Source organism: Chionomys nivalis, chromosome 20 (genome assembly GCF_950005125.1).
Source record: "Chionomys nivalis chromosome 20, mChiNiv1.1, whole genome shotgun sequence".
Lineage (NCBI taxonomy): Eukaryota > Metazoa > Chordata > Mammalia > Rodentia > Cricetidae > Chionomys > Chionomys nivalis.
In genome coordinates, this window is record NC_080105.1 from 41,064,578 (window position 1) to 41,090,942 (window position 26,365).

At 40.1% G+C, this 26,365-nt stretch overlaps 1 protein-coding gene across 2 annotated transcripts in view; it reads right to left on the reverse strand.

The window, feature by feature from the left end:
• The window catches only part of Purg (purine rich element binding protein G), a 52,632-nt gene that overhangs the window by 11,156 nt on the left and 15,111 nt on the right, over positions 1-26,365 (reverse strand). The window contains exon 3 of one of the 2 annotated variants that reach the window (XM_057753164.1): positions 10,130-11,001. The exons of the other annotated variant lie outside the window; for it this stretch is intronic. Coding sequence (XP_057609147.1) covers positions 10,897-11,001 — 105 coding nt within the window. The 3' untranslated portion in view covers positions 10,130-10,896. Of the gene's footprint in view, positions 1-10,129; positions 11,002-26,365 lie in introns of those variants that run through there. 2 annotated transcript variants of the gene reach the window in all.

A 26,365-nucleotide genomic window follows, 5' to 3' on the forward strand; every position in this document is an offset into this window, starting at 1 on the left:
CATTCTCTCATCTCCTTTGAGACCTGGCAGAAGATGTTTTAATTTTCACTCTTCTGGTTTGAGACCCACAGATCAAGCAGATGAAGAAGTAGAATGTCCTGGGAGATGAAGACACTTTCCAAACTAGCAGCATGAGCCTTCAAGCTGATTTGAGAGAGGTGCCCAGCTACCGTGCCAAATTGCTTTGACCTGCCGCAGTAATGGGGCAGTGGGAGATAAGGGAATTCAGAGAAAACACGGAGCACAGCAAGCCACCTTTGGCTTTTTATTAAATGTCCCGAGTTGACAAGCATCTAGCAACACCTTCCAGCTTGGGTGTGGGGGTGGGGTATGGTGGGGGTAGGGAGTAGGGAGTGGAGGTTGGGGAGTTGTGGAGGTCCTTGGGAAGGTGATGAAGATCTCCAAATCACATTCAGGGAGTCCTGAGAACAGACATGAAGACTGTAACCTTTCTAAAATCTGAGAGTGACAGCTTCCATTTTAAGGTTAGTAGACGAAATGAGCTGACCTTCTGCGCTCGGAATATATCATCCATCTGTCCACTACTTTCATGCTTGCGCATAATTCAATGAATAATGAGAGTCAAGTATGCGCCAAGCCCCGACTTAGGCCCTGAGGAGAACCTACTAAATAAAGGCTTTTAAAAATTGGTACTGATGTTGAGGAGGCGATAAAGAAGGTCCCGAGAAGAAGCCCAACAGGCTCACACTGATTGAAATAGTGGAAAGAGCGGCCGTGAACAAGCTGGAGGACACGGAGAGATCACTGAGCTGGCGGCAGTTATATTGGAAGATGAGAAAGGCGGGCCTCAGGAAAGTGAGTGCTGAGGAAAAGAGAAGCCTCTGTTCTTAATCAGCCTGGAACGACTTTGGAAGGTTCTGAAGGAGCATGGCTGGGCACTTTGGTGGTCTGTGCAAGTGTGGAATTAGTAAAGAAAATGTGGCAAGAGAGTGGGGGTTGGGGGGAGGGCTGAGAGCCTGAGTAAATGACTTGATTTATTTGTAGCTTTCTTTGTGGCCATGATTTGAGGTAATAACACAGTAACGCAATCCCATGAAAAACTCTTTCCAAACGAGCCACACCCAGTTCCTCTTCTCTATGACACCTATTGTTATGTTTCTTGTATGCTCTTTCGGACATACTTGTGTATAAAAACAAAAGTGAGAATGCAATGCATTTTGTTTTCTTTCCATGCAAATGGTATCATATTATGTGGAGAGAAGACATTGAAAATCTTCTGTAATCAATGCTATAAGTTTGTGGAAAATATATGGGTTGGTATTGAATATAACCAGATAAACAGTAAAAGATCATCTATTTGTCATAGATTAATTCCTCTGGGAAAAGACTCATGTGTGGGTTATTGTAGCTACTTAGGTTTTCAGCACCCCTTTCTTGGTTGAGAAGACGTTTTCCTTGTGTGTATGTTTGTGTGTGTGTAGGGGTGTGTGTATGTGTGCAGGCCAGATGTCTGGTGGTGTTCCTCAGGTGTTACCCACCTATTTTTTAAGACAGATTCTCTCATTGACCTGGAGGTCTTCTTGTCTCTGTTTCCTCAGTGCTGAGCTTGTTACCAAACCCGGTCTTTTTATATTTGTTCTGGGACTTGAACTCAGGTCCCTAGGCTTTCACAGGAATGCTTAACTAACTGAGCCATCTCCCTAGCTCTTGTTTGTGTCTGGGTGGCCGGGAAATGAATGAGCAGTCTCTGGTTACATCACAGGTCTGTGCTTGCTGTCATAACCACTGCAAGTTTACGTGTGCAGCTGTCCTGATGTGTCCAGAAGACATTATTTCCCTGTAATCAGTCATTTGGAAACCTGCTATGTTAGAAGCTTCCTAAAGTGTGTGTATGTCCAATGCACAACTCCATTTTTATTTAAAATATATGGTTAAATGGAATTACCTTATAATGGGGTAGTAATGCCCTACAGCACAGGCTAAGAAGATAAATCAAAAAGCCTAATGCCAGGAATAGGTTACCACTTATGTAGTTGTTGGCCAGTAAGACTCCATAGACCATAAAATATTATAGGTTATATGGCCAATTCTCTTGGTTACCCCCATACAACCTCACAATAAACACCTATTGCTAAAGATATGACATACTTGAAGCATAAAATGTAGAGCTATCAAGCTGGTGCTGATCTGGAAGCTTCATCCTGACCAGGTAATTTGAGTATTGCTGGGAGGTGCTGTGCTGGAGGAGAAAAGCAATCATCGGTCTCCCCCAACTGTGAACGCTGTGAGAGACAAGAACAAGTGGATTAACAGGAAATTCCCACTGCAGTATTGGCCCTCAAATCATGTGAGTAACCAACCACTTTCTGATTGGATTTAAGGCTCGCTCCCCAAGATGCAACCTAGAGCTGCCCCATTATCATCACCAAGAAGCTGTGGCTAGACAGGCCATGGGCCTACTAGGTGGGAACCTACTGCCATGACTCCGCTGAGTGGACACAGCATTAAACCAGTTCCTATTGATTTACAGTTATACCCATAGGTGAGTGTTTCTCTCATCATTCATCAGAGAAGTTCCTATTTGTAATAGACTGTCACCTGAGCCAAAGATGTCAAGGCCAGCCTGGGTAACACAGGGAGCTCCCATCTCAGAAAAGAAGGGAAACAAGAGCTCACGTGAAAATCTCTGCTTTGTAAACCCCTGATGTCTGACTGTCCAGAGTGAGACTCCCAACTCCTCTCTCCCTGGGTCTAAACTCACTCACTGCAGATTCTCTTCAATCCTCAGTAGGCCCTAGGTATGTTCCATATCAGTAGACTCATATAATATATGGCCTTCATGCCCAGCTTTCTTCTTACGTCTTACGGTTTCAGTTTAATCCATGCTAATCAGAATGTCCCAGGGTTTCATTCCTCTCCCAGTCAATTATAATCCACTGTAATTGTGTAATCTACATTTTGTATATCCACTTAACAGCAAGACGTTTGGATTGCTTCCATGTTGAGCAACTCTGACTAATGCTGCTATGAAATTCATGTCCAAGTTTTTACAAAGACATACGTTTTCAACACTTACAGATGAGGACCTAGAACAGGAATTTGAAGGTAATGTAATAACTTCATGTTCAATGTTGAGGAAAAGTCAAACTTATCTACAACTGCCATACCATTTTATATCCTCACCAACAAGTAAGTTACCTTTTGTGTTTTAAATATCTTGAGTGTCTTTATGTGTAAATATTAATAAAACTATTTTAATAACTCAGTGTTCTATTATATGAAAGCATCAGAATTTATTTAAGTATTGCCTTATGGTAGACATTTTTACAATGCTAGCCAAGATGGAGTAAACAGAATGTAGCCTGGCAGGGAAGAAGGATGCAGATGTGCTAGCTGAGGCATTTGAAAGCTATGCAGTGGGAAATATCTTCAGAGATGGCAAAGCTAGGCTTATTGCTGCCAAGCTGAACTCGTGAGAGTGGAGGATAAAGAGCATACTTACTCACTGACCGTGCGAGGCACAGTGTCTCCTGAGAGGCTTCCAAAGAGGACCTTACCTTCTACAATGTGACGGAGCAGGTAGGACTGAGCAAGCCGAAGACCAGTTGGAACTGCAAAGATCTCTTGGTGTGTGGGTGTCCATCCGGGAACAGATGTTGGGGCAAGGGGCAAAGAGATTATGGGACCCTGGGAAAACCCTGGCCTGAAAACTGAAAATTGATATGTAGATGAATGCCTTTGAATATATATTCTAGGAAGACATACTCCCTTCTCCACCCACCCCCACCCCACTATATCTCTTAGGCTTGTAAGGTGTCTCCTCCTTCCCGGTAAATGCCAGTGCTTGTATTGTGCACGACGCTGCTCTTGATAACACAAAAATGTAGCACATGCTTTCCTCAATAGCTGCCCTGCCTGATTATCAAGGTTCATGCTCAGCGAAGTCTGAGTGGGCACCTGCTGGAATCTGTTAAGGAAGGAGACGTTACAGTTAAGTTTCAAGAACCAGCTTCAAGCAGGGTGGCGTTGGCGCACGCCTTTAATCCCAGCACTTGGGAGGCAGAGGTTGGCGGATCTCTGTGAGTTTGAGGCTAGCCTGGTCTACAAAGCGAGTTCCAGGACAGTCAGAGTTAAACAATGGAACAGTGGAACCCTGTCTTGAAAAAAAAAAAAAAGGAATCAGTTTCAAGAGTCAGCTATCCTGACAGGAGTCGAAGGAGTACCCTTCAGGCTATATTTTTTGAGAGCTTGATTAAGCGTCCTGGAATTCAACTTTCTCAGGACCCAAACCCTATACCTCAGGGAATAGGGAAAACTAACTACTGTGGCTTTATCTAAAGTCAACAGCAACCCCTAGTGAAAGGGAGAGTTTTGAGTTGCTCTCCAGAGGAAAGAATTCTGTATCCATTCTATTAACGAGGTTGTGGCACGATTAACACGGGGCAGAGGAGAAGATGAGGAGGCTGAAGAAAATGAGGGTTCCAGAATGTACCCTATGGACGTTCAGAGCCCTGTCACAACAGTGAAGCTTTTGGGGGATTTGACAGTCAAAACCATGCCAGGACATCTTTAAAGAAAGGACAAATACGCGCATCTTGTGTCCCTCCTACACGAAGGAAGGTCAGCCTGTGAAACCTCTTTGGATTGGAGGACAATATGGTCCACAAAAAGAATATTAACCTATACCTATGTACTGTGTGATGGAGATATATAACTGCCAGTCTTTAATAGGGCTCAGAGCAGGGCACAGTTGTGTGGCATGTACAATAGCAACATTGCTTAGTCCAGGTGCTCGAATAGACCCAATGGCTTGGAGCTGTTGATGTAGAAAAAGGATGCAGTGGGCAAAGCTGGAGCAATAGCTGGTTTTACGGAGAGAATCAGCTCCCAAAGTGCCGCCCCTGGGACTCTGCGATAAAACCATGCCAACCACTGTAGAGAAGAAACGGTAATGGGAATATTATCAAGCTTTGGCAGAGATAATGATTCTGGATTATGAGACCAGAACGGCCCATTATATGGTTTGGAGTCTAATGAAGCTTCTAATTCAGAGTTGGATGCGTGCAGTGGAAGTCCATGATCACATCCTGGTACATCCAATTATAATCCTGAGTGGGACCAGAGGCTATGACCATGTGGTATGAGCAGTCTGCCCAAATGGTCTCATCCTTATCACTCTCATTGGATGAAACAGCAACTCTCTGTCATATCTGTGGCTATGTAAGAACTTCAAGTTGGGAATCTGGTCATAAACTTTGTGTTTCCAGGTCCCAGAAGCTGGCTAACAGCCTAGCTATCCGCTTAGGCATTTTAAAGGGGAGGGACCAGAAATTTGAGACATATTCAAATGCAAATGCGCTGTAACGAGTTTCATGTCATGTGTTGTCATGGAAGAGGCACGGAGCAACCGAGCAGTCAATGTGGCTTGGTCAGCTGCCCTGACTAACGCCGCCCCTGATTATCTCAGAACTGACGCTGGAGCATGGTAGCAGTGATTGATCTCCCACAAGGGCATTTGCCTCATGGTAAGGGAGGTGGATGGCTTAGGCCTGTGACCCCAATAGTCGACCATCTAGTAGACAGCCCCATAGAATGCAGAAACAGCCTGGAGTTCAGCCATGCAATCTGCAGTAGGAAATCTGAGGGATGGATTTCCTCACAGCAACCACGGTCTCCTGTGTACACTGTCCAGATTTACAACTCTGTATAAATGACCCACTGACCCAGCTGTCGTGTTCCAGAATTGGTCACCGGGTTGACACTGCCATGTGCTTCCCCTCAGAAGGTTTTTTTTTTTTTTTTTTAACTAAGTGTGATAGTGATGGTAGCTAGGCAGGGCTGTACCTGCAAGATGCTGACCTTTACTGAAGGGCGGGTTTGCTTTAAACTCTCCCCACAGCTTGGACGAAATTTGCATAGAACTACTTTGCAGTTTAAGAAATATGTTCCCTATTATTTCATGCTTTCTCCCCTGCCCTCTACGGTTTTTCTTCACAGGAGAGGGACCTGATTTACGGTCTGCCGGCTTTCCCCTTAGTTCATCCTCACTGGCACTTCCCTTAATAAATAAAGCTCTTGTACAAATAATCTCATCTTGGCATCTGTACCTTGGAGGATCTGGACAAACACAGATGGCTTGGACATGTGCTGGTGGGTGTCTAGGAAAGAATGGCAAATACGCCAATCCCGCATACTGTGTGGTCAGTTTGCAGTGGCTGCCAGGAGCGGTGTCGAGAAATATTCTAGCATTATATCTGGTCCATCGAAATGGATGCTGTGGTCTACTGGGAAGAGCCACAGCGAGGGCAAAGGAGCTGGGTCTCGACTTTTCACTGGTCACTACTGCTGAACTGAAATGTTCCACGAAGTCCCATTATGAAGGGAAACGGTCCAACCAAGTGTGGTAGTATATGCCTGTAATTCCAGAACTCAGGAGGCTGAGGCAGGGTTGTTGTGAATCTGATACCATCGTGGGCTACCTGGTGAGTGCCAGGTTAGCTAAGGCTTCACAGTGTAACTGGGGTCCTGTTTAGGTAGGGTGATTGCTTAGCATGCGTGAGGCCTTGGATCCAATCCCCAGTACTGTATAAAGGCAGGGATGGCGCTGCATGCCTATACTGAGGAGATGGATGCAGAAAGTTCATCTAGATCAGAAGTTCAAGGTCACTCTGAGTGTGAGGGGGCTTGAGATAAGTGAGAGCCTGTTACAGAAATACCAAAACCAAAAGCCAGACCTAGGAAACAAATAAAGGAAAGGGGGGAGGCATGGTTAGAGAGCCACTGTATGTAAAACTTTTGTAATGGCGAAGGATATCCTTAATGATAGTGAATGATTAATTCTGACGGTTAATGAATAACAATTGCGTTGAAAAACTAAGTAATATGTCATTAATTATTTATGAGCAATAATAATGCTTAATGATAACCATCAATTGTATCATATCATTAATGATCCTAAATGATACTGAGTGAGATTATGTGACTGAATTACAAAAGCCATAATAGCCCCACATTGAAAGATGCTAAGTCAATGGAATCTAGAAAAAAAAAATCAAAGTGTAAAGATTCATTAGTCTTCTTCCTCTTGAGCTAGAGGGACTGTGCTCTGTTGTGAACTTCTTTGGAGGTTTGCCTCATGAAGCCATCATGACAGGATGCTGTGCATATCACACATTCTCCTTTATCCGAGTATATATTTGCCAAGGAACATCCTGTGCATTTGAGCAGAATTTTCAACTGAAAAAAGGATATGCTGACCAGATGATTAAGGAATTCTAGTCTCTCTAGCATTCATTTATTTCCTTTAAAATGTAGTTTCTAAAATTAAAAAATAAGGCTTATCATAAAATAAAAACTGACAAGGAGGAAAGTAAAATTCAACATCTGTTTCTTAGACACAGCTTCTTCTAATTTCCCCAGGAGTAACAGTTTTTTGTTGTTGTTGTAAATTACTTCATTTCTTTACTGGATATGTGGCATTCAAAATATTTTCTTCATGATTTTGTTTAGAGGGACTTTCTTAGGATTCATTTAGAATGAACTAACAAAACCGAGTTTTTAAATACACAAAGCTGGGAGCCAATCCCTCCATTCAGAAGTCACTTTTCATTCCATGTCATGTCTTTTGTTGAGTCTTTCATGGCATCAAACACCATGTTCTGTAAAAAGTGTAAGCTTTGTCTACCATTCACAGACTACAAGACATCAATTTGCAAAGAATTATGTGTAGTGTTGGGCTCCCTGCGCTCTGTGATTTGTTCAGCCTGATGAAGTACCGTTCATTTCTGGATGAACTGTACTACATTTTACCTCCTCCTTCCAAGGATAAAGAGGAGTTCCAGGAAGATAGTCCTAATTCTAAGTGTGATCCACTACAGCAGCATGATGTGATAACGAACACAGGGGGCAAGTTTGCGATGACCTAGAGAGGCACACCCTGTTTGTTTGTTTCTTTTTTTTTTTTTAATTGAAAAAAAAAAATTTCCGCCTCCTCCCCGCCTCCTATTTCCCTCCCCCTCCTCCCGCCCCTCTCCCCCTCCCCCCACTCCTCTTCTCCTCAAAAATTGGAATCTTGGGGGTAGGGTGGGATGGGGGTAAGGGGAGATGGAGAAAGAAAAGTGTGAAGGAGAGGATGAGGGGAACTTTGGGAAACGGGATGATTGGGGATATAGGAAGGTTGGATAGGGGAGCAGGGAAACTCATATCTTAGTTAAGGGAACCACCAAAGGGTTGGCAAGAGGCTTGAACTTGGGGTGGCTACCAGATGCCCAGGGCAATGTCCCCAGTTAGTTCCTTGGGCACCTGAGGATAGGGAACCTGAAATGATCCTATCCTATAGCCATACAGATGAATATCTTGCATACCCTGTTTGTTTCTTAAGACTATTGACTCTTTTAAAAAAGACTCAAGACAATTCCTGATGTGAAAAATTAGTTACCGAAAATAAATAAGCCTGGGCTTTCAGTGTTCAAAATTTAATGACTGTTCCTTAATGGAGAACATCTGAATTTTTTTTTTCCTCAAAAATGCTTCCCTGCAAGGATTTAGAGAAAAAAAAAATCTTGAGCTTTAAAATCTGTAATGCAATTATCACTTTAGGATCAGAAAAAACAATGTCCCCAAATATTTTTGATGCCTATGGAGAGACATGCAACTGCTAAATCCTTGAATCAAGGTTTTGCTTAGAGAGGGACTGATTTTTTTTTAAAAAAATATTTTAAGTCAGATGAGTTTTATTAATTGGAGTTAACTGTTTTGGGGTTCTGACGGTTGAATCTAAGGCCTCATTTGTGCTAGGCAAGCACTTGACTACCAAGAAACATCTCCAGTCTTCCTTGTATTGTGAGGCATGGTCTCACTAAGTCAGAGCACCTCCCAAAGATGATAACTTTTTGATGGTACAAATACTATAGTGAACATTAATACAGAAATCTAATTGGCTTCAGGGTTAAGGTTGAAAATCTTTTCATATAAAAAGTTTTCTTTTACCCCCACAAAAGTAAGAAACTTAGTCTCTTACTCTTTCTTGAAGGTAGAATTAACTTCCATGTCAACGAGTATTACTAGAAATATTCTCCAAAATATTTGTATATTCTCTTACTCCTTCCTCCACGAGAGCGCTGTGGGATGATTGTGTAGCACACGCAATGCTGTGCTGTAAAACCGAGGCTGTGATTTAGGAGCACAGTGTTTACTCAGGTAGTCGGGTTTAGTTTCTGATGTTAGAAGCCAGATGAGAGCCAATAGCTATTTGAGATGAAATTAATATGTAACAAAGAACCTCAGTGGTAAAGATGAATAAACCTGAGTCCTTTTTTTTTTTTTTATGTCAGTGACTGTGGGCAGAGGAGCTTTGGTAATTTGCTCCCATTTTTTTTTTCTTCAAAACTTAATATCCCCAGTGGCTAGGTAAGATATAAGGTTGGATTGCAAATCTGCATATGGCTTTAGTATCAGATTTTATCTGTGGCTTGGGAGACACGTTCTGTGATTTCAGCAGCTTTTTTTTACACTGCAGCTCTCAGTATAGCTTGCAAAGCTTAATATCTCACGAGACTACCATCATGCGTGTCTCTATTATCCATTCTGAAAAATGATACTGCTTTGTTCTGAGAAATTATAATTTGATTACTTCTGTCCTTATTATCATATTCGAAGAATGAAATTTTCTTTCGGACTTTTGCACTACAGAAATGGAACCTGAGGCCTCATGAGTGCTACACAAGGACTCTGCCACCGACCCACATTTCAATCCCCAAACCCTTAAATGTGGTTTTGGAGAAGTGAGGTTTTTTTTTTTTTTTAGTGTGGTCTGGGATGAAATGAAGATTTAGAAGGTGCACTCACTTTTCTGCAAATGTTTTCATCCGGCTCAATTCAATGATCAATTATCAATAAACCACTCAACCAGACAAAGGCACCGCACTGGCACACAGATGCTCTTTTCAGCATACTTTGAGGAATGACAGGGTTTGGTTATATGAGCCCTCTCTACACATGGTTTCCCAAGTCAGACGGACTGAATTTAAATTTCTACAGACAACATAAACTTGCAGGCACAAATGAATAATGACATAAACACATGGCAAGACCAGCATTTGGGGCCAAGTGTGACTGAGGTGACTTCTGAAAAATAAGAATCCAAACCAATGACACATATAAACCAGTTTATTGGATTGTCAATGATACTTTGAGACAGATTCAAGTTATTTTATTTACTTCATATAAACAGAGGAAGGGCGGGAAGGTTGAAGTTCAAGCTTTGTTCAGCATGTATGCAGTTAGCATCCACAACAGCACCATTGAGTCATGGAGGAGTTAGCACCACAGGATTTTAGGACCTAACTGTGAACATGCATCACTGGGAAACTTGGAACATGAGAACTGAATCGGTATGTGTGATGGTCCATTATAAACAATACAAGGCAATTTCCGACTTCTTTCCATACAGTACAATACAGTCACAACCGATGAGAACCTTTGAAATACGATACAGGACAAAAACACCTTGTACCCTGTTAACACTAAAGCAGTTACAGATTTTTAAAAAAAATGTTTCTTATACGAGGCAGCGGATTGAAATAACCCCACCCCCGTCAAAATTTAAATTCATAGTTATATAGTTACATGGTCTCTTAAGAAAGCATTTTCAAGTCTACCTGTCTTCTCCCTCAAAGCTGGAAACTGAAAGGCTTAAAGAATTAAAGAAACAACCCCGCCCGCAGCAAACCCGACTGAGTCAAGAAGTCAGTCCTCCAGTGTGGTGGAGGGCTTTCTGCATAAGGTCAGTTTGAAAATGATGCCAATGGCGTGGTGACCTGTCTTCCCTTCCGTGCAGGAATGCCAAGTACAGAAGCCTTGCACTCATGATGAACTTGGGTTCATTTCTTTCACCGAATGTCTTTATTCTGGAGTGGAACATAAGGGATTTAGTCCTTAGTCCTCAACTGTGTTTGTAGTATCATAGGGCTGTTCCTTATGCTTGGTCTGACAACAGTGAAAAAGGCCGAGATTCTCTCTGGCTTTAGGGTAAGTTGTGAGCTAAAGAAAAAATATTAATTTAAATTTAGAGAGTAAGAAATTATAAAGGGAGTCCCACTATTTTCACAGTATAAACCCACTAGTAATGGAACTGAAAACCTTTCTGGTAGAAAGCATGTAACAAACACTTCAGTTTTAGCCTAGGCCAATTTTGGCGAATGAAGATACTGTATAAGAAATGTGCAATAAACATCGATACAGGTATATTCAGACCTCAGTGGCTGACGTCATGGAAAGTACATTTTTACTTGCCAAGAGAAGAATATACCTGGGAATATCTGTGCAGACACAGGACTCAATTATGTATCTGCCCAACATGTAATCCTGGAATAGTGATAACAGGGTCATCAGGAAAATGTACTCAGTAGCGGCATGGCAGCAATGTTCCGTGGTCTATAGTTAACAGTGAAACATCTGAAAATAGAATCCGTACTGTATGGGAGGTTTACGATTCACCATTTCTATACTTGTAATACATGCGTTTGTTTTCCAGTTCTTAAAAAAATCCCACTAGGACCAACATCTTTCAGAACAACAATCTAACATTAACAAACTTTCTAAGGAAAATTCTTAACATCACAGAGTTTGGGAAAACCTGCTACTCAGCATCACAGAATACGCAATAGATCTACATTTAAGATTGTTCATGCCTTGACATTAACACACCTTTGGGTTAATAGATCTTATTTTAAAAAAGAAAACAAAGACACCAACCAAACAATTGACACAGAATTTGTTTTTAGTCTCTCCTTGGTAAGGAAAGACCTGATAAGCTTGACTCTTCTGTATCAGGAAATGATGACCTTGTCTAGGAAACATTTACATTTATTAAAATACTTAAAACTAGAGAGAGAAAAGGGGGCTCAAGTGTAGAAAGACCTAAAACCAGATATCACGGAAAATGTTTCCTTAAAATGTTTAGGCGCACTGTTTACAAATGAAATTGGAAAATACAAGCCTATCATTTTTATGTTGGCAGATGTTAAGGGATCAACATAGGAGGCTTGATACTTTTGAGAAAAAAAAAACCTGTAAGTTTTTCTGCTGACTAAATCCATTGTATAAATTGACTACTGATTGCCCCAAGAGCAACCATTTATACACCAGCATGTTTACAGGAATGATTAAAATTTGGTAATTATCAAGTCTGGATGACCTGAGCAAATAAGAAACAAAATGGATTCTTAATGCTTTACGGTTACATTAAAACTCAGTAAAAACAAAACGAAGTTATGATAGGCCAGTTTGATAGTTCTGATTGCCCTCTTATTTGGTAATTACTTCAAGATAAGGTAGAAGTAATTAAAAAGAATTAACAAATAAAAACTGTCTAAAGTTTTGTTTTTTACTGAATGTTTTTATAGTTTACATGGTAATTTCAAATAACTGTATGTTAACTTAGGCAGTTTTGACATTTTCACATATACTTTTTAAAATATTTTCATTTCTGTATTATTCATTGTTTATACTATGTAACAATTTTCTGTTAAATTAAAATAGTTTACTTTATCATTTTATATTCTAAGTGGCTTTAGAAAAATGTATACCTAGGATAAATTTATAAAAGGATAACGACTATTTCAAGGGATTTTTAGACAAGTTCTATATAGATAAATAGTTCCAGATAATAAAGTGCCTTCTTTTTCCAGGTAATTTTTTTCACTAAAATATTTTAAGGCCTTGTAAGAAACCCAGCACTACCAGAAGTCTGATAGCAAATGGGGCTACATTATTAATTAGCAATCTTTTTGTAGCTCTTGTATCATTTAATCTTTCAATAAAGATGGCAATTTTAACAATTATAAAAGCTATGAATTTGCATCAATTCTGAATGCATTTTGAAGGGAAGGGGAAATGTATAATTCCTAAGCGCCGTGATTTATTTGTAAGACTCAGAAGTTATTAGTCATTGAACCTCAAAAAAAAAAAAAAATCAACAGAATTTTCAAACTGTGGCAAATGGGGCCATTTAAAAAAATTTATTTGTTCACAGATTCTACTTTCCTTTATTTAAAATGATTGTGCAGTCTTAAGTGGGGAAGGCTAGAGAAAAATCAATGGTAAATTATTCAGATATAGGCACGATAGATGCCTTCTATTGCGATGTTTATGCATAATTTATGCTGATGCCAACCCCTAATGTTAGCATTTATACCCACTTTGCTATGACCCATTGGCATATCACAGTAAAATGCCTGTGACTGAACAGTTTATATAGATAGGAGCCATATCCACACAGAAACCCACTTATTAAGTCTTATTCCTCTTGGGAATAAGGGTGTGCTTTAAGCACAACTATATCCTTGTTTGTGTGGGAAAATTTAGATTTTGGGATGAATTGTGACTATCAGGATTTCTACCAAATTATGTTTGTTCAATAAACACTACTTTAAAGTTTAAATATTGTTTTAAAGAATTTTAATCAGAAAATTGCTCATATTTAAGTCAGCACGAGAGCAAATGCTCACGATACCGAATGGTCATGGTTTTCCTGACCATCACTGGGTTCATTCAAACTGTTCTTTGAAGGTGTTGAGGTCAGGACACATGAAGAGAAAACTCAGTGGGAAGATAGTCTACGTGAGACATTCCACATCACAAACCAAACAGGAACTACCAGTAAGAACAAAGTGCTAGATTCAGTAAGAGTAATTCTAGGGTTAAAAAACGGTCAAAGTGGTATAAACCTTATAATTGCACATTCCTTTTTCAAAGTGCCACAAGTTACCATATATTTCTCTAAGATACACACAATTCTACTTTTTCAAACTCTAAATACGTACATAGGTTCATCTTTTGCGTACTAGTACAGTCTCACAAACGTCACGAATATAACCAGGGCAGGTGAACTGTAACTGTAAAAAGCAGCATAGCGCTTTCAAGCGGTAACGGTCAAGAGCCCACGTCTTTATGAGGATTCATGCCCAAGTGTAGTGAGAGCATCCCCAGAACCTGGCGGCCCCGGAGAGCTTGTGCAGGCAAACGCCAGTCATACTCCGCCATGCGATGCACAGAAGTCTTACACTTTAAAAAACGTATCGGCTTAGCTATGGTTTTTATTTTTGTCTATTTGACTACATATTATACTTACTATCTTCACTCAATGGAGCGACAGTATGAGCTAGTAACTGATTTGGAAAACAGTATTAAATACCGAGGTTTCCCATCCTAACTGCTCATTCCTACGAAGCACAGCAAAAATGTGTGGTACTGATGCTATAAGACTCTCTTTCTCTTATTTAAATAGAAACACTAAGTGGAAACGTATTTCAGGAGTTATATTTAGAAGTTCTCTTTAGAAGAAACATAATAAGGATAAAAGGACGATGGAGACCAAAGCACCAAAATATAGAACAGACCAAAGAATTGTGTGGAAGACCCCATATTGCTGAATTTCCATTTCACTGGGTGAGAACTAAAGATGGTTCTTTGCCATTAATAACTGTATTAATATAGGGCTCAAATACCTGGCATGCATGCATACAAATTTAAATTTTTAATATTTCTACTATTTCTGAGTGTGATGAAACTTAAACTTGAAACCGTTTCTCTGAAAACTGGCATAAAAATGCCACCATTCAGGGACAGTGAGACTGTGAATCCAGTGGTCACAAGTGCAGGGTCCCTGGGTTGTCTGATGCCAGAGGCTAGCTGGGCAGAATGCTCCGTTTCCACAGTGAGAAGGTTGGCTAGAATATGGAAGTACTGCCGCTGCAGTTAGGATTAGTTCATCATCACAGAACACCAAATGGCTCTCCAGAAGGATCCCTTCGTTTTTCTAGTGTGAGAGCCTCCTCCTACAGCAGAGGTTCTCAACTTTCCTAATGTAAATATCTGATATGCAGGATATCTTATATGTGATCCCTTTGAAAGGGTCACTAGACCCCCAAAGTGGTTGCAACCCACAGGCTGAGAACCACTGTTCCACAGTGTAAAAATGACTTAATAAAGGGTCTGAAAGAAATGCCCAGTTATATAAACGCTCCATCTTTTGTGGCTAGAGCATGGGACAGAAACTGATGTGGCAGTCTTCCGAGGAAGCTGACAAGACAGAAAGGAGTATGTACGATAAATCCTAGGTAATACTCCTCCCTCCTCCACCAACCCTAGCTCAATACACTGACAGGTAGATAGCCATCCTCAGAAGCTTCCCACAGCTTCTGAGCATAAAATTAATCCTTTTAATGTTAAGTAATGGATTTTGATAGTTTCAGCATTTAAAATTGGCTAGAGAAATACAAAACACTGAAATGCATGGAATTCTTAATCAAAATTGCAGACACGGAAACTCTACATTATGTACAATATTCCAACTATATCTAGCTGATCAAATACTCCAAATAATTTCATACTGTGCAGTCTTTCTTGCTAATACACACATTTTTGATAGTTTAGGAGCTAGACAATTGTGTTTACCTAGAATACAGTTGGTGGTGGCAGTTCCACGCATTGTTAGAGATACTGACCATGTGCAAGGGACCCAGTCTCCTAGAATACAGTTGGTGGTGGCAGTTCCACGCATTGTTAGAGATACTGACCGTCTGCAAGGGACCCAGTCTCCCTCCAGCATTTCATCTCGCCTGTCTTTTCCTTAGCTGCTGTGGTTAGAGAACTCTCAGTTGTAAAATGCCTCACAACAGTTACAGTATGCATTTCTCACTGTGTCTGGATGAGGCTGGCGACATCAATCAGTTGTGTGGGTGGTGGCTGAACTGCATAGAGCTTCTAAGAGTGGAGCTTCTCTGCTCTGTAGGTAGTGACATGGTATCTATCACTCTATGCCAAGTATATTTTATGATATTTGGGGCTGAAGACTGTAGTAATTTTTTTCTTTATGGGACCAGCTCCCTAAATGACAACATAGACATTATTAATTATGAAAGCTTGGCCTTAACTTAGACTTTTTCCCAATCAGCTCTTATGACTTAATTAACCTGCTTCTATTAATCTATGTTTAGCCACATGGCTCGGCTACCTCTCCTCTGTACTGCATGCCCGACTTGCTCTGTGTCTTGATGGCATCCCTCTGCCTCTCTTCTTCCCAGAGTTCTCTCTCTCCCTGGAAATCCCGCCTCTTCTCTCCTGCCTAGCTATTGACCATTCAGCTCTTTAATAAACCAATCACGGGGACACATCTTTACACAGTGTAAAAGACAGGATCTTGCAGTCTGCTCTAACAGTTAGACCCAACAGAAGGATTAGCTCATGGAATATACAAAATAATACCTGCTGATTTAATACATTTGAAACAGGACTGAGAAAAAAGACAAATAACATTTATATTATACTCTGCCTAGCACTGGCTCTCCATGCTGGCCTCCATTGCAGTACGGTAGGCAGCACTACCATCTGACGGGCAGGGTAGCTCTACTCATTTTTACGTCCCTATGACATAGCTCTTTGAAGGGTATTCTTCACAGTACTGACTACAACCTCCCCTAAAACTTTGAATTGCTCATCTTTATCTTTGCCAGGCGTTCTAGCTCAAAGCTGAGCGGCTGCACACAGCAGCCAATGCCTTCCTGATGCTAATTCAGACATAGAAGTGAATCAAGGCAATGAGCCACACGGCTGCAGCCACTAGCATGCATGCATATGGACGCTATCAGAAGGAACGGAGAGTCAGTTACATATCCACATGAGCTGGGATCGGAAGACTGTGGTTAAAGTAGGAAAGCCAAGGCCAGGGGAAGACCGTAATCTCCTTGGACTGAGCAACTTCTGAGATTATACTAGACGCCAACAGCCTTTTCTGGCTCTGAAGCTCTTTATGGTACTAACTGGTTCTTACACTGACAAAATGGGAATCTGGGTGGCACTCAAAAATGGTTTTTCTTTTCAAGGAACAAAAAAGCAAGTTAAGCCTCAAAAGTCTGATGGTTTGAAAGTTTCACCCAGCTCTGAGAATTAGACATTTTCTTTCAATAAATCATCACTATACTTTCTTTGGTAGCAATTTTGAAAAAAGTATTTTAAATCCTGAATAATCCTATTTAAGTTGCAATAGCATGTGCATACAATAATACTTTGTACTGTCAATAAAATTAGTATTTAGGAAGCTGTCCTCCTCCCACCATTTTCCACAAACTCACTGGCTGAAGAACAGGTCATTTTCTGACCTCATTTTCCACTGTAAAGAGAGGAAGGTGAATTATTTCTTGTGAAAATCAGAGTTGTGGTTTTAAATAAAATTAGTGGAAAGATTGTGGCTTTTGATGTTTAAGTTTGACTTTCTAACTTAAAATCACTCAACTGTACATAAAACCAGCATTTTTGTGACACCGTGTTGACTGAGAAGCAACAACAAAAGGTGATAAAAAACTTAAAAATGAGAAGTCAACTCTTCTGGGTGAAGGACATTAAACCTAGGGCCCTGCATGTGCTAAGCCCATGCGCAACCACCGAGTCAATGCTTCTAGCCCCATAAAAGTCTGGGTTTTGCTCTCCAGAACCACAAGTAAACGGAAGGAGGAAAGGTATTTACTATAATGCCAACTTCAAGCTATGCTGAGACTTCAAGTCCCTCAAGCAGTGTATATGCACCAAGACATGAAGTTTGTAGCTCTCTCACCACGAGCTCTTTACCTTCCTCACATTAAGCTGATATCATTTCTCGTATTCAAATGAGAATGGGGCATATTCTCATTCTTTTCATCTGGCAAGAAATATTATTGGCAGCTAGTTAAAATTAATTACAACAACTAAAATACTGATGAACTGTTGAGATATTGCTCAAAAGAAGTTAGCAGTCTGTAGAATTGAGGATACATCCTTGAGGCTTATTCCGATGGTTCTGGAAGTTTTCCTTACTGGTTGGAGCACACTAATGAGGCTCTCTTGGTAATTCAAATCTAACCGGCCTTTTAAAAATAAGAAATACAACGTAGGCCAAATTCTACACAAAAGTAGGTCACATTAAAGAGAAGCTTCACTTCAGTGTTTTTGACAGTATCAGACTAAAGTATGGAGGGTGAAACCAGGAGAAGAATAAGTATGAGCGGGTAAGGAAGACAGCCAAGATGGCTTGGTAGGTAAAGGCACTTGTTGTACAAGCCTGGTGACCTGAGTTTGATCCCCAGAAGCCACCTAAAAGTGCACGGACAGAAGTGACTCTCTGCAGTTGTCCTCTGATCTCCACATGTGCATCACGGCATGCGTGCCCGCCTCCAGACATCACACACACAGACACACACACACAGACACACACAGACACACACAGACACACACACACACACACACACACACACACACACGCATTTACAAAAGACCAAAGAGGGACTGTAGGGGTACTAAGTGCTAGGTGAGAAGGTAAAAGGAATAAGAACACAGGTGGATATGAGATTTGGATAACTAAAATATTATTAATATTTTTATTAATATCCTCTTACCACTCTGGCTACTTTTCATCTCATTTGGGTACCTTTCCCATGAACTGATAAAAACATTATGTTTCTATAGGACTCTTTTCTATTGCCAAATAATTATTTAAACATTGAAAATGATGTATTATCCTTCTAGAATGTCAAGAGAGTACTTTTGTGTGTATGTGATTGGTACCGACAACAAGCTGGGATCCCGCTGAGCTCCTAGTGTTGGAGGTGGAGGTGGTTAAGGATGCAGGGTGACATCAAATTCAGCTATGCACAGGACACAGATAGAACTCTCTCGCAAAAGACAACAGAAGAGGAAAACTTTCACCCTTTAGGTATAATGGAATATAGCAAAGCAGGTAGCATTTGCTCAAATTTAAAGACTTTGAGTAAACTGGCAAAACTTCGGATATCATTTGTATGTTTAGAAAAACCCAGATGTAATCTTGATGCCTATCTTGATGTACCTATTCACCTCAGGCTTATGTACCCTTTTCTTGGAATTACAGATCAAGCTGGATTTCTAACTATAAAACTGAGCTTGCTGGTCCATGATGCATCATCTACAGCGCATAACAGCTCCCTAGGCATCTCCACATCGACAAACAATGGAAGCATTCTGTCTATCTTTTTAAGACAAAGTTAGGCCTCAGCTGGTACTGAACTTGTAATTGCCCTGCCTCAGCCTCCCAAGCACTAGGATTGCGGGTCTGCAGCACCAGGCCCAGCTCTAGTTCAGGGTGTTTTGATAAACTAGATGCTACAGTAAGAATCTCCTCCCTTGGGATTATCGCTAACATTTACTTTGTGAAACCACAGCATAGTTTTTTTCAGTGAAGGAAACAGTTTGGTGGCCACTGTCATCGCTGATGGGTTCTCACCCACTTTCTCATTTTTAGTAGAATAACTCAAGGGTCCCAAAGAGTATTTCTTGATCCATACAGACCCAGCTAAAGTGGCAGAGGTGCCTGGAAGTTACAGGGACTGTCACTTACCATTGGACAGTATTTTCTCACCTTGTATTCTCACTGAATGTTTACTGTCAAATATTAATACATTAGATGCACAGCTCAGATGCTTTAAGAAGATATCAGCAATACAAAGAAACCACTGTGAAACTCAACAACGTGGACGGTCTAATAGATGAAAGAAACCAAAATGAAAACAATACAAGCTAAGTCAAATGCAATCTAGAATACACAAACAATATGTGTCAAGTTAGATCAATGGATGCTTTTGGAAATTAGGAAGGTAAGTGAGCTGTGGGGATGGTGATTGGGAGTGAGGATACGGGAACTTTCTGGGTTATGGAAATCTCCATGTCCCCATAGTCATGGAGTACTGATGGAAGGGTATAGCATTTGGCACCATGTCAATGCACACACCACACACACACACACACACACACACACACACACACACACACAGAGTATTCCATGTTTAAAAACCTTGGGATGCCAGTGGCTGGGTCCTAATTTATGACTACCTCACCATTATGATTTGCCCTGTGTTCATCAGTTTTAAAGAGGTTACTTTCTGAGTCAAATATCCAATGGATGATTAGTTTCCTACAGAAATAACCTTATTACACTTTATGATTATTCTAAAAATAAAATAAAATTATATTAGTTCTGAGGAGAAAATGCTAATACACTGAACAGAATTTTCTCAAAGTGACACCATGTATTCATCTGTAAAGTTAAAACTGTAATCAAAAGCCAATCATTTCTCCAAGTCATTCCTTTTGGTAATTTCAACTAAAACCTACAAAAGACTTAATGCTGTCCCACATCCACATGCCACACAAAGACATCTAACATAAAATTTTACTGTTCAGAATCACCTCCACACGAGAGTGGAGGGACAAAATGAGAAAGTACAATGTCCCTGCACAATGAGGGCTATGGTAAGGGTATGTTGGAAAAGTAAATGAGTAACCCAATTTCCCTTAAACTGCTATTCCTTAACTTGAAAAGTGGCTTCTCACCCCACATCACAAATTCTAATTGATTAGTAGTGAAACTGCAGGCATTAATTCATTTAAACCAAAAACAAAAGGAGGCTGAGTTGTCTAATCCACACTTATGATCATAGCCGTAAACAGAAGACTGTGTAAATATTAAGTTGATAGTATAAGCAATAAATTAATGAGAAGATAACACAGGTTCCTAGCTATAAAGTTTTCCTCTGACAGTTCAATTACACTAACAGCCCGTGCACCCCTCAGAGGAAACACTAGACACCTGTCACCTGTGCAATCAATGCAACGGACAGTCAGAAGATGGTTCCGGTAAACATTCCTGGTAATTTTACAAATCTCTAAGTATCAAAAGAAAACAGGGTTCCTGTGCGAGACCCCCCAAAAAAAAATACAGATCATATATCCAAGGGGAAGCGCAATCCTGTGATCTGCACAGCATTCTACAACTACTGGGGCCACACTGTAGCTGTTCCCTGTATCCTAAGACCTGGGAGTTCACATGAGGAAAGCATCTCCTTTTCAAGGACTTAAAATGAGCCCACTTATGCTCTTACCACTTCTTGTTTTTTGGTTTGAGGTAGGGTTTTAACCTAAGCCAAGGCTGGCCTTGAACTTACTCTGTGGCCTTAGCTGGACTAGCAGTCCTGCCTCTGCCTCTGCCTCTGGAGTGACTGAGAACACAGGTATTTGTCACTTGAGTTGAGAGAAAACACTTTCACTGATTCTGAAGCAAAAGATGAACACCGGCTAGAAGAGAAACCACTTTACAAGATCTAGGGCAAGTTTTGAAGTGAGTAGTTAAGTGGTTTTGAAGAAACCAGGTAACATCTTTTACGAGGGTAAAGGGCATTCCTTCAGAATGAATCCGAGTGGGTGGCATGTGCAGACAAGGATGTTAAGCCGTTATAGCCATGTCAGGATGAGGAAACATGCAAACTAATTCTTTTAGTGCAGAGGCCACTTGTCTTCATCATGTGAACTACCCAATGCTTACCTTTTTATTAATGGAAACATTTTTTAAATTTCTTAAACATTTTTCATTTTCTTAATGATGTTTTTGGATGAACAGAAAATTCTGATGGAGTCTTACGTATATTTTTTTTTCTTGTGCAGTTAGGGCTTTTGGTTTTCTGTCCAAGCGATTTTCACTTAAGTATTCATGCCCTTTGACAAGTAACTAAAACACTTCTAAGCTTAGAAGGAGTTCAGTTTTCCTTGCCACTGCTACCTGGGAGTTTTTGTGGTAACTGAGTGAGGCTGCCTCCCAATTCTGCATCATTTTGCTACACTTCCTGTGGAACCATGCATTTTCATGTGCTTGATAGAATTACTAATGTTGCTAACGTTTCTTAAGTGTCAGCATGTGACAGAGATTTCGCTATAGTTCCATGTATCTTCGAATGTTTAGTTTTCTTAAGGAGGCCATGGCTCACTAGCAGTTCTTGTTTTGGAACTGATACATGGCCCTGGAGACGGAAGACGGTTCAAGACATCGTGGATAATCACTAACCACAAACTGAATGCTGAATGAATACGTCTTCATAACACTATTAGGTTTAGTAAGATGCCCCAAATTATACATCTGATAGAATTCAGACTTCAAGCCAGGACTGGCTGCCACCAATATCTGTACTATTTACTACGCTCTACTAGTGCTTGAGGGTTTAGGGAGACTTGGGACCTAGAAATATTATTAAAATCATTGCTGTTGCATAAGAGTGGAGAAAGTAGATTATAATGATTTTTGTCTTTTTCTTTTCATAGTAAAACGCAATTGTGGAACTTCTATTAAATCCCTTTCTTGATAATTCTAGTCATATACAGCATTTCAAAGTGCAATTTACATATATCATATTTAAATATATGGTAATTTATAAATAAATGATAATTTTTGTAGATTAGGCCAACACAGGGACTTTTTATGGCCATACATATAAGGTCAAAATAATTCAATTTGCATATAAAACACAGAAATTAAGATGGCTAATTCCTCAGTAATGCTACCCCTCTGGTAAACTGGGAATACCAAGGATGGGGTCATTGATTTTGTGGAGTTTCCTATTCAAAGCTTTGGTCACACTGTTATTATTCCTACTGAAATGGAGGTATTGCTATTGTGTTTCTTCCGTGTTCTGAGGAAGCTGCAGCGTGCTGGACTCTTCACTGTGAACACTTGTGCAGGGGACAGAGATGTAGGCTCTCAAGCTAGTCTGATCAAAAACTGACACATTACCTCCAAAGAGATCTTTGAAAAAGCCTGCCTTTAACTTTCACTTGTAAATCTCCTGTTCATAAGAGCACAGGGCCACAGCATGCACGCTCAAAACATACATGAAAAAGCCAATAAATTAGACATGAAAAGTGAACGTAGGGAAAAGATTCATTAGGTGATTTATGAGGCCTCCTGTGCAAATGAGGAGGCTAAATCACAACGCAGGTGCAAAGACAGTAAATGACCGGAGGAGAAGGTGGGATTAGGTTGCCCAGGCAGGGAGATTAATGCTAGCTTGAAGCTGGAAAGCCAGGCTGCAGTGTTGACAGGCCAGAATCCAGCTAAGTACTCTAGGTACTGACACGATCACCACAGCACCGAGTTGCTGTGTCTTCTACCAGTAGTGTAGACTTGAGCCTAAAGACCTTGTGGATCCAAGAAAACAATCAACAATGTTAATTTATTTCTAGTTTCTTTTTTTTTTTATTTTATTTTTTTATTGTGATAGACTTTCATGTAGACCAGGCTGGCCATGAACTTGTGCTCTCCCACCTCCACCTCTCTCTCTCACGTGCTAGGATTATGGGCATGCACTAACACATCTGCCTGGAATGCAGTTTTAGCAACCCTTTAAATTAACTACGAAAACCGACCAACTTCTGTTTTCAAGTTTGCTATCTCAAATTTGCCTATTGGTATGAAGGCTTTAATTATCAGTGGGCCCATCAACACCTTGTTACTTTAATAGCAGCTAGGCTGGTGATTACCGCATGTCACATCACCCGCCAGGACCTCAGCTTTGTGTGTCTAAGTAATGTTAGCAATATTCAACTAATTAAAATCAGTATAAAAGGAGGTTGAGTATGGGAACAAACTCTGAAAATGATTCCAAGTCATATATAAATGATAATTTAAAGTTCTGTATTCATTTTCAGCCTTAAACTTAATTAGAAAATATTTAATAGTTAATGAAGAGTCACAGGAAAATGTTCAGGATATATTACTTTTTTATGGCACAAATAACTGAGTATCTGAGTGGTTTGCACGGCAATGCTTCTATGTGAGGATTAGTGTATCAGTTGATGAATCAGGCTTGTTCCGGTTGGCTTGCCAGTGACCCAGTCATCATAGTAAAGAATATTGGTGGATGTTTATAAATTCTATTACGTGAACAGGAATCTGTGATTACCCAGTCAATGAACTAAAAAAACTAAAGTCAGGCAGAACACAAAAGCACAAGGCAGGGAGAGCAACTATGGAATACATGTAACCATGCTTTGCCTTCCAACTACAGAAATCATGGCAGCATTATATGATGAGACTTCACGGGGCTGCATGATCACCCCTCATGCTTGTGGCTCAGGAAGTCATTACCACTTGAACAAAGTAGGCATGAGAGGGAACAGATTGTTATTTCCATCTGAGGACAGCAAGAGAGATTTGGAATAGAATTACTGTTTAAAATAGTTCTGTTTGTCTGTTTGCATGAGTGGAATATAGTTAGAGCACTGACAGAATGTAAACAATCGTATTTAAAGGGTCAACTGCTAAAAGTAAAATACAGCTAATTACGACTCCAAATACTCTCCTCCTATGTATGGACATACTGCCTACAACATGGCAGATAGAAGGAATATGTGTTGAAAGAAAATACAAGTTTGATTAGACTCCAAAAGATATTTAGAATCAAGTAACATTGGACACGGCCCAAAAGTGTCTAAGTAGAATTTAGAATGTGTAGGAAACAGAAGACCCTCTATCAAATTGCACCTTAATTTGTGAGGCATCTCTGAAACAAGAATGACACAGTATTCCCTAGCAGGTTTAAACGATCACTTTCATTACTGCTTGCCACCATTTAGAATTCCGTTAAGTACTGTGATTCCAAAGGCAGCAAAGGGACAGGAAGAGGAACAGTGGTGATTAAATGAGGAGAGATGATTTATGCAATCAGCACGGGGCAAGGTGTGGAGGGGAATGCAGAGGAGGAAGAAAGAGACTCTTGGCATTTATATTCAAGTCAAGAAGATAAGAGTTTTCATATGGGAAACTAAGCTTAAAGTCTATTTAATCAAGATTTAGGTTACATGTCTAAAAATCTCATCAAACTATAAGAACTGCCTACTTAAAGCTTTTGTGTCTAGTTAAAATTTATGACCATCAACTAATTTCTGTGTTAGCTTCAACACACATACACACACACACACACACACACACACACAGAGCTAATCATGGGGGACTGGACAAATTAGAAGTGAAACTATAAAACAGACTAACTAAATGTGAAGAACGCTAATGATAGAAAGGCCAATAAATGTCAGATACAGCAAAGAGTGGCTGGAGAAGGGGGGGGGGCAGAGAAGGAAGCTGAAGAGAGCAAAGAAGCTGATTGGCTCAAGGAATACAGACATTAGAAGGGACTACAGTTCACATATCCCCTCAGTACTCTGAAGCGATGAGTGAGCAGACTGACATTCCGAGAGTTAGATGACTTGTCCTAAGCCCAGGCCCAGCTAGAAAGCCCAGATCTGACCCCCAGACATCGGGCCATCACTATATACAGCACTGTTGTACATCATGAATTCAAAGGCAAGACGAGGACTCTTGTAAATTCCACAAAGACTTTAAATAACAGTGGAAGTAATAAACACCTAAAATCCCTTGGCTTTCTTAAGTATAATATAAATATAGCATTTAGCATTCGTATGCACTTTAAAGCTATGCTGTGTAACAAATTCACTAATAGTAACTTATCATTGAGAATTATTAAAAGTCTAGAGAATCAAGTTCTGTGTTTACCCAAGATTATTCTTTCCTATATAAAATGTCAAAGTTTCTACAAATAATATGTAGATTCTATAAGCCTAACATCAGATGCAAATATCTTAATGGAAGAACTGCTTGAACTGCACTGTGCTGTATCTTCAAATATAAGGTAGAGCCTTTAAAACATTGACTAATACATGGTGACTAACAAATGGAATGACGCATACTGACCTAATCGCTCATAAACTCCCTTGACTACAAATATGGTTTATAATGCTTAAAGAACAAGAATTCAAACTAACATTAGTTCCCATAAGTGCCATGGGCATTCTATAGCCTAAATAAATTTAGTATTATAATAAGGTAGGTAAATGATTTTAAAATGAAAGCGCAGAACTTGGGGACTTTCCAGGCTGGAATTCAGTGTCGCCTACAGGTTCTTATTTGTAAAATATTAGTGATAATCCTACATCAGAGACTACAAATGGAGGAACGGCTAAATTGTGGGGCTGCTAGCTTGAACTCTGGAGGGTGCAGAGCACGAAAATGGAGCTCTGAGATTTAGGTCTGCTAATAATATACAACAAAGGAAGATTGAAATAGTGGGGGAGCTTTGAAAGGGAAAGTAATTGCTCGCTTTACTATAGGACCAACCAGTGTTAACATACCTCCCTAGTTAAATCCTTTTAATTTAATGAAAAAAATTTCCTTAATGGGAAGAGAAAAGTTGAGTATTCTTATGGCAGGGTCTCAGAATAATATTTGAGACCTTACTGTCAAAAAGTTCATTTTTATTTTATGCCCATATTATTTTGTACTGAAATATATTTTTCCCATAATAGTTGTTTTATGCTAAACAGTTTCACCCTGTATTAAGCACAGATTTTTGAAATTATTTAATGAGTGTTAATTCTGTCAAGCTCTAGGAAAACATCCAATCTGATACATGCATTGCTGGAAGAACACAAACCTCTGCTGTCCACTGGAAAGAGCCACACAAAGTCTAGTATTTAAGCCTGGCAACTGCAGCTTCAA